This window comes from Periophthalmus magnuspinnatus, chromosome 16 (assembly GCF_009829125.3).
Source record: "Periophthalmus magnuspinnatus isolate fPerMag1 chromosome 16, fPerMag1.2.pri, whole genome shotgun sequence".
NCBI classification, from domain to species: Eukaryota; Metazoa; Chordata; class Actinopteri; order Gobiiformes; family Gobiidae; genus Periophthalmus; species Periophthalmus magnuspinnatus.
Window position 1 is genome coordinate 28,504,266 of NC_047141.1, and position 9,388 is coordinate 28,513,653.

Sequence of the window (9,388 nt, forward strand, 5' to 3'; positions counted from 1 at the left end):
GGTTGACATCGCAACAATGTCTAGGCCAATAATATTTCTTTCAAAGGTCTTTTTATTAAGCAGTGAGAGGAACAATGAAGTGTACAATACTTGCAATAATGTATAATTTATTTTCTTTTTTTCAAATAACATAACAAAATTACCCCAGCCACACACACAAAACAACAAACTACTACAGACCAGCTGCACAAAACAAAAATTACACATAATATTTAATACTTAATTCAGATGGGAGGCAGGTAATTAATTTACCTTTTGAAATACAGTGTTATCAATAGGAGAAACTAAAATTATGAAACATCATGGTAAATGTGCATATTTTTATATAGTGCTTTTCCATCTTTAAGTCACTCAAAGCTCTTTAAAACAAGAAACCACTCACCCACTCACGCACAGACACCAGGGATGATGTGGGTTAAGTGTCTTGCCCAAGGACACAACACCATCACACTGTAGAATATGAAAACCAAAAATTGCAATAGATTTCTGGTCCTAAAATGGCTCAAATGTTTCTGATCCCTTTCTCTTGCACATAGTTATTACACCTGCTCATATTAGTGTAGCCATCTGTGTGCGTGTGCGTGTCTGTGTGTGTTTGTGTTAACGCTGTGTGTGACTCCGATGCCTCTCTCAGATCTGCAGAGAGGCGGAGGCGGCCATCTTCCATCAGCAGCTGTTTGAGGAGCTGCGGCGCCTGACCCCTCTGTCCTCCGACCCCACCGAGGTCACCGCCATAGGGGCCGTCGAGTCCTCCTTCAAGTGCGGAGCCGGGGCCATTATTGTGCTCACCACCACTGGAAGGTAGAACGCACACAAACACATCCACAACAACCATTATTTTCAATTGCTGGGTTCCAGATGATTTCACAGCACGATTGTAGTGTTCACCTGAGGAATTATAGCCAAGAAACGTCTTTATTGAAGGTGCAGTGAGAATATTTTTCCTGGGGGGGGAGTCAGCCACCTGCTTTTTTTTCCCCTTTTAGTCATTACTTTACCTGGAATAGCACAGTACGGCATTGATTCGATTATATGTGTTTCTATTGCTTAAAATACCTTAAACATACTGTATTCTAGCTTTTGCTCTCGTGGTGGTACATGCTTGTAAATAAGTTTAATGTCGTACTGTGAAACGTTGGTAAAGCATCAATATCGTCATGGAAACAAGCACTTCGTGGACTCTTTAAGTTGGAGTGTTGTAAAGACTGACGGAGGGACCAAACATACAGTTCAACAGAATTTATTTGCATATGCAGGAGTGTGAATGAAGGTAGACAGAGCAAACAGTTGGGAGCGGTGTCGTTTGCAGTCATCTTGGAGCAGGTCGTGGGTCGCAGGGTCAGAGGCTGGGGTGTTCGTACCGGTCGTGGAGAGCTGGGTCGGAGACGGAGGCGCAGAGTGGTTCCAGGGAGCGGGATCACGGTCAATACATGAACAAGTAAACCGGAACAAAAAACAAAAGATGACAAGATGATCTGGTCCTGAGTGTCAGATCCTCAGTCCTTTTGTCCTCACAGGTGGAGGCTTGATTGCGTGATCAGAGGCAGGTGTGTGGAGGTGGTGCCAGAGTCTCCGCCCAACTCCAGGCTCAAACACAAAAGGGAGGAGGGAAAACAGCACAGAACGCACAAAAAAAACAAAAAACAAGTCCTGACATGGAGAAATAAGATACATATTTAAATAATGCACATTTTCACTATAAAAACAACCAGGTTCAACCATAGACTGTTTATATAAATGGACATGTTTCAAAGGAAGTGATCATGGACGCGCTTCTGGCTCCAATTCACTTTATATTAAAAAGCTGTCGCCCCTCTCTCCATAAATGCTGCTGTCACACTCATCATTTTGGTCTTAAAATGTTCGTATTAACCTGCTCTATATGATCCTGGTGTTTTTATTTCGCTATTGTGTTCGTAAATCAAGATATGAACATTAATAACAGACAAATCAGGTCCTGCTAGTTAGCAACAGGTTTGATTGACAGCGTTGCTAAGCGCTCACCCTCTGCCAAACCAGTGGTGCAGGCGGGAGGAGGCGAAAGCTGAAATAACTAAATAGCAGAATGCACTTAAGTAATTAGCTTATGAGTCATAGAAGTTATTTATTCAACTTTCTTCAGCTCAAATCTGATCATAATATTACAAAAAATAACTAAAAATGTCCCACTACTGTGAAGAAAAAGTACCCACGATAAATATTGACCCAGAAAAATCCTGTTCCTTGTGTCGTATATGGAACGGTAAGTCCATGTAGTAATTATCCTGACAGGCCTATACTTGTGTGAACCACAGCGTTAGCCCCTTTTATTAGCACTACGTCGTTATGATGTTTTTTGTTCTCTGCAGTAGATGGACATGCAAAAATTGTGATTTCGATTTGTTTGCAGCTAATCTTTCAGCCCGAATTCTCTGAGAGGATTTAGAAGAAAAAAACATGTCATTTGCCAGTTCCCTGTCCTCCCCCGGGCGAGACATCTTGTATTTAATAGAGCAACAGATGTTAGCGTTTGGGCCAGGACAAAGCTGCAGATTGGATATTAGCGCCATTGCTCCTCTGCCTCCTCCTGGGAATGTGATGTTTTGTTGTTTTTGTTTGAACAGCCCACTATGAAACCCCTAGTGTGCGCCATAAAGACTCCACTCAACACGGCAAATATTGGATATTTATCATTCTATTTAGTGTTGAGCATCAATCTGAGCAAAATGCTGGGTAGAAATAATTATATAAACTACTATAGAAATCAATGAACACAACCTATTCACTTCAGTTCAAGTATAAACACATTAGAACAAAAGCACACATGAAGGAATTGTATGTATTTGTATGAGGTATGATCTAATGCTGCTTTCTATGCCTTACACTAAAGGTGCACCATGTAACTTTTATGATTGTGGCCATGGAGATGTGCAGTAATAAAGCTTAACAGTGTCCGTCCACCCCCTGGCTCTGGAAGTAAAATGTTCCATTTATTTGTCCCATAGACTTTCCTAAAAAATGTAATATTAAAAGTTTGAAAGCTCAGGGCTAATCAGCTACATGGAAACTAATGACCACAAGACCTAGAATTATATTTCAAATCGGTTTCTGCCCAGTTATTAAACCATTTTGCTGAATCTGGTGTTTTAAACAGGCTTTGTGGACTTAAAACAATCGCGTTATCGACATCACTTAGCACGTAGCTCGTTAGCACGTAGCGCGTTAGCCTCCACGATGTCTTTGAACTCTTAATATTGGAATTCTTCTAAAAGTTGATCGGGAAAATGAATGGAAAATTTACTTTCAAAAGAACAGACTTCAAAGTGGGTGGGACTGTTGAGCTCCATTGTTTTGCCTGGAATGTTACTCAGTGTGGCATTAATCATTCTTGCCTATTTAATTACAGGTGTTTGATTGCTTTCGAGGTGGCACTTAACGGCCCATCGTGGCCACTCAAGTTACGCCATGGAGACAGTTCATTTAATGTCATTGATAAACCAAATGAAACCAGAGAGAGCTTAAGTAATGACTTCAGTGCTTATCCAGCAGCGCCACGGCCCTGACTGAGGGGCATTTATGTGCCACGTCTGAACACAGATATAAGCACGGGACAGAGGGAGCGTCCACAATTTCATTACAGCTGCTGTACCAGATTCAAACTGTGAAATATTCATTTCTTAAATCTATCTGTCTTGTTTATAGTTCTTACAAACATCTTCACTAGTTTTCACACGCCTTTAGGAAGATGTTTAGAACAGCTGCTTCAGACAGAAGGCTGAAGCAGGGAAGACCACACTGAAACAGACAACCAGCTCTCATCCTAAAGCGTCACATAGTCACTCACACAGCTCAAGTTTACAATTAATAAAATGTTTTACAATTAGATGAAGACACTGTCAGTCAGATTCTGGTCCCAAAGTTCTGCTTTTATAAAGCACTTTGTGGAGGGAAAAACAGATATTACTCATTTATGAGAAAAAGGTTGGTATTTGAGCTTTAAACTAAGCACAGTTACAGTTTAAATCATCACATATTTGAAAAGCATGTATATGATACTGTATATATATAAAGTATAGTTTATATAGTAAGATTCAACCATGGCTTTAGTCCTTAGCCTTGAGGTAAATGTAATATAATGTTCTTCACGTCTCTCTCTCAAGTGTACATCTTTGGACAGAAACACTTTGTCACCAGCCTTTTATAAAACAATTGCACATTCACAAGTAAATGAAAAGATAATCACTACACACTGGAGTTACTTTCTAACAGCTTTTCTGGCAACACCTTGAGAAAATGAAGCTGCCAATTTTGTTTTATATTCTCAGTTGGTTCTGTTACAAGTGGACGAAAACGGCTTCAGTGAAAACGAATAATTATGTTACTCACTAGATTTTTTAGTACAAGTTTTGGGACTTTATTTGGAATTTATGATGTTTGTTGTGGATGGAGCTAAAATATAAACACAAATGTCACAAATGTTGAACCTTATGTTTTCTACTGAGAGCTCTAATACATGTATGACTCAATATTTGTTAAAGTTTAAGACAATCCTCCTTCTCAGGCAGCCATAAAGTACCGTAAAATACTACTACTACTGCATTACATTTATGATATCAGTGTTGTTATTTAGTGCCATTGTTAACCTTTAATACATCCTTGTTTCTGGATCCAGGTCGGCACATCTGTTGTCACGGTACCGCCCTCGCTGCCCCATCATCGCAGTGACCCGGAGCCCCCAGGTAAAACATCCTAATATATAAAACATTTTACATTTTAGTGAAGATTATTTAGAAAAACGATTGAAGTGTCAACAAACCAATTAACAACATCAGAAATGAAAAAAAAAAAAAAAAAAAAAAAAAAAAAATTAAAACAGTAATAATTTTTTTTTTTTGCATTTTTTGGACTCTAAAGTTAATTTTCTCTGATCAAGTGTTGGCCACCTCCTTGTTTCTTGGAGAATTCCACAGTATGGCATTAAACTTCTCTTCCATTGAGACAAGCAGGCCAAGTTACAGGTCGGATCTGTGGAGGAATGAGTCCACTCACAGAAAGAATGTATGTAACACCAAACTATAATCCAAGCAAAGCCATAACATCTCAATGAAGACAAGTAAGGGGAAAAGTTCCACAGTATGTCTTTTTTTGGATGAGGAAACAACATTTTAAGATGAGGTAAATATGCCCAAAAATGAAACCTGCAGAACGTAAGGAAAAACTTTAAAATATAAGCAGTTATTTGAACCGTAGTGAAGGCGATGATGAGTTAGAGCCTGGTGCGCTGAGATCTTTCGTATTTACTCACTGTGTCGAGAGCTGTAAACACAAACTGAGCAGGTCTTTTGTCTTCCGAATTAGCTGTCTCCAGATGGGGTTCATTCACTTCTTACGAGCTTTTTGTTCAATCCCAGCTGTTTAAGAAATGTAACAATGCTTCCCGACACTGTAGCTAGCAGTAATGAATCGAATAGAAACAGAATCGGCTTAAGTATAACGTTAAGAATGTGTTTTTATCCATGTGGCTCTTATGACTGGCAGATTGGTTTGTTCATCTGCTCATTGAAAGGTGGAGACATTTAAATGCATTCAAAAAATCCAAAATAAATCCCTCTTTTAGGTTAATTACATTTAAATACAAATAGCTCTATATATTATAAACTGGAAACATCATTAGTTGGAATTTTGCGAGTTAAAATGATTTGAATTATAGATGGATTTGTGACTTGTGTTGGGTATTTTTAGGATATTTTCAGCTGTAATAAGCTATTTGTTCCTCAGTTTAAAGATGCACTATGCAACTTTTCTGAAGCGTCTGCCACCTGCTGGTCCACATCCTCCATTGCGTCTCAAACCCGGTCAAACGTGATCGTCCAGTCAGATGTGAAAAGAAGCAGCTCACCCCAGATTGACAGTTTAGTGCAGGAGTCTCAAACTCGCAGCCCAGGGGCCAATTGCAGCCCGCAAGAAGATATTTTGTGGCCCGCGGAACAATATGAAAATTTAATGTTCGTGTGTTGCGTGTAGAAGGTTCTGCCAAATCGGTAAACCCCAAACAAACATGTCATCTCGCGCCATCACAAAAGATCCAACAAATAACAATGTATATCCATAAAATCCACAAGAATTGGCGTATTTCTTCATGTATGTTAAACAGCAATGATGCGGCCCAGAATCACCCAGACTCTGCCTCCTGCGGCCCCCACATAATTTGAGTTTGAGACCCCTCGTTTAGCGCTTCACTCATTTATTCTGCAGAAATCCTCCATGTTTTTCAGTCGCCTGTGATATTTTCTCCTTTTTCAAATACGACCGGACCTTGAATGTCCCTGATTGGCTTATCCACCTGTCAATCACGCCCATTTGAAAACGAGGAGATTCAACAGTGACTCACATCTTTGTAAAGTATTGCACAAGTGTGTATTCTGGAGGCAACTGTACAGCATTAAACTTAATTAAATATCTTCACAAATACAAGATGGTAATGCTATTAGGTCAAATTATAGGTAAGATCTGTGGACAAGGCGGAGGCAGACCCCTTTTCACCCACTGGAAAGGTTACATAGTTCACCTTTTAATATAGGACAGATATACGATTAATAGTTGAGCTAAAATGGGTCATACATGTGACTTTTTCATTTTCCATTCTCACATATGTCCCAGGTCTCTTCACACGAGGACAGCCCTGTTATTTCAAGAGTGTTTTTGCATTATTTATCCTGTGTACACTATAAGGTCCACTGAAGCAAGTGAAGCAGAAACATACCAAATGTATGTGATAAAAATAAAACAACTGTACTTAATCCCCGAGCTGTATTATAATAACATTCACGCTGGGAGCTCCGGGAGATGTTGTTATAATCATCTATTTAGCTAAAACAACACATTAAAGCACCACTTTCACGTCTAGAGAGGAATCCGTCGTTATTAAACTTTCATGACTTAAATATGTGCAAACGTGCTACACTCGGGACACGTCTAAGATGGAGAAACCGGTCCGGTCCCTCGAAGAGCACAAACGCCATTTTAAAATTTGAAGACAGTTATTTGTGTATTAAAAAAACATGATGCCCTCTCAGGCTGTGGACGGGCTGAGTGGAACTGATTGTGGAAAAGATTGTGCCAAGGACAAGGACGTCATTGACTTGTAATGTGTCCCTCCAGGTGTGACTCGACGTCTGATGGAAAACAAATTACTTTCACTGGAAAAACAATGAAATGAATGTAAGATTTTATGGTGTATAGCTTTAAAGACGCACTGTGGAACGTTTCTGAGGGGCTGTCACTTGCTTATCCCCATGAAAAGGTTATGCATTTTCATAGAATACTCCGAATTATGGCACTTACATTATCTGTTTAGAGAATTGGTGTTATTGGTGGTTGGTGTTATTACTAAAAGTAGCTCACAAGACACTTAACCCACCTTAGTAGCATCAAGAAAGTCTGAAAATATAGCTTTGAAACAATTGTTCAAGTTGTATCGAGTTTCATTTATAAAAAAATAAAGCTCAAATCTTCAATAAGACCATTTAAATAGATCAATTTCCACATACACAGATAAAACGATGTACGATATTTCACACATCGTCCATATTTGATCATATTTGAGTATCTGTGACTCTTTGTGCAGGTGGCACGACAGTCTCAGCTGTTGAGGGGCGTATTCCCGGTACTCTTCCATCCTCTTCCTGCTCCGGTTTGGGCCGACGATGTGGACAACAGGGTGAACTTCGGCATGGACATAGGTCTGTGAATGCACCTCAAAAAAACAAAATATATCAGTTCTAATGAGTTACAGACCAGTGAATTAAGAAAAAAGAGCAACGTGACAACTTAATCCAACTCCACTAGCACATACAGAGCTTGAAGTAACACATGTATTTATTTTAACCAGTGTCTTAAAAGATAATATAATACACAAGAAGCCGACAGCAAATACTGCTTCAAAACTGTTTAAAGATCCCATATTACACTGTTTTATGATTTGTGTTATAATGTTCTTTCCTCATCACAAACAGACCTGGAGTTGTGTTTTGTTTCATTCACACATTTTCTCTCAAACTGAAAACACTCTGTTCCACCTTGTGATGTCATGTGGTGAAACAGGAAGTGCTCCACTGTGTTTTTAAAAACCATGCACCTATAATTATTGTGTAGAAATTTGGGGAAGTACCTATGAATCTAATATAAAATCAATTTTTCTACTCCAAAAGAAGGTCGTTAGAATAGTTAACCAAGCAGACGACCTCGCACCAACAAATCCTATTTTTGTTAAGTTGGAACTAGTAAAATTGTCTTGATCTTGTTGATTTGAGCACAGCTGTAATGACGTACAGTATAAGGCAGATAATCATAAGCTCCGCCCTTGTTTACAGATGTTATTCGAACAGAGAGAGTCAATATCATCTTAGACAAACAGGTATATTCAAAAAAGTAAGACTAGAACAAGTGAAAAGCGTCATTGTATTTGTGCTTGAGGAGTTAGTGTGTGGAACAACCTTGACAATAGATTAAAAAGTATTTAAAAAGAGGTATTAAACATTACTTTATGAAAATTACAGGATTCAGGAGTGATTCACGTGAACTGTCGTGGTTTGTAGTTTTTCTTTTGTTACATATTGAGTCATTTTTGTAGAACTGATGCTGCTTTTCTTGGAATTCTTGTGTGTTATTATTAAATAGGATTAGGCATTATAAGTCATTTTTACTTCAGTCACGATAGAGATGTTTTGTACAACCTTATACAAGTTAAATAAGTTTGATTTGAATGTAATGACCGAATAAAATACTTACTATTAAAAACATCACAAGGTGGAACAGAGCATTTTGAGCTTTGGAGATGAAACAAAACACAACTCTAGGTATGTTTTTGAGCAGGTAACAACATTATAGCATGACTTAAAGCTCACAAGAGTTAATTTTGCATCATATAGGACCTTTAACATAAAATTAACTAATGCAAATGTAGCTAATATTATTCAATTTCTATAGTGACATTAATACGATATATTTGTATTGTCTTTCAGGGAAGGCCAGAGGGTTTTTCAAAGCTGGAGACATGGTGATTGTGGTGACCGGCTGGATCCCGGGCAGTGGACACACAAACATCATGAGATCGGTCAATGTCCCAGAATGAGGACCTGATTGAGAACTTCACCAGCTGTTTGTGTCGATTTTTTATTAGGTGTACAGTTAAGTTATCTGTGGATCCAGGGGTCCTACCTGAGATTCTTCTTTCAATGCAAAATCTCTTCATTCCCTGTAAAATAAAACATCCAAATGTTAAATGTACAAACCAGTGTAATATATAGAACGCAGACCTTCTGTCACTTTCACTGTGTATTACTTAGACATAATTCCTTTTCATGGTGTTTTACTGTTTTAGCTTTTAATAAACTTCAATTTCTGACAC

The 9,388-nt window shown here is 38.6% G+C and overlaps 1 protein-coding gene across 2 annotated transcripts in view; it reads left to right on the forward strand.

The window, feature by feature from the left end:
• Nucleotides 1-9,388, forward strand: part of pklr (pyruvate kinase L/R) — a 55,802-nt gene extending 46,414 nt beyond the window's left edge. Inside the window, exons 9-12 of one of the 2 annotated variants that reach the window (XM_033981029.2) lie at nucleotides 635-801; nucleotides 4,652-4,718; nucleotides 7,607-7,721; nucleotides 9,003-9,340. In XM_033981029.2, the coding sequence (XP_033836920.2) occupies nucleotides 635-801; nucleotides 4,652-4,718; nucleotides 7,607-7,721; nucleotides 9,003-9,112 (459 nt within the window). In that variant the 3' untranslated portion in view covers nucleotides 9,113-9,340. Of the gene's footprint in view, nucleotides 1-634; nucleotides 802-4,651; nucleotides 4,719-7,606; nucleotides 7,722-9,002 lie in introns of both variants that reach the window. The other variant, XM_055228209.1, reaches the window with a different exon arrangement.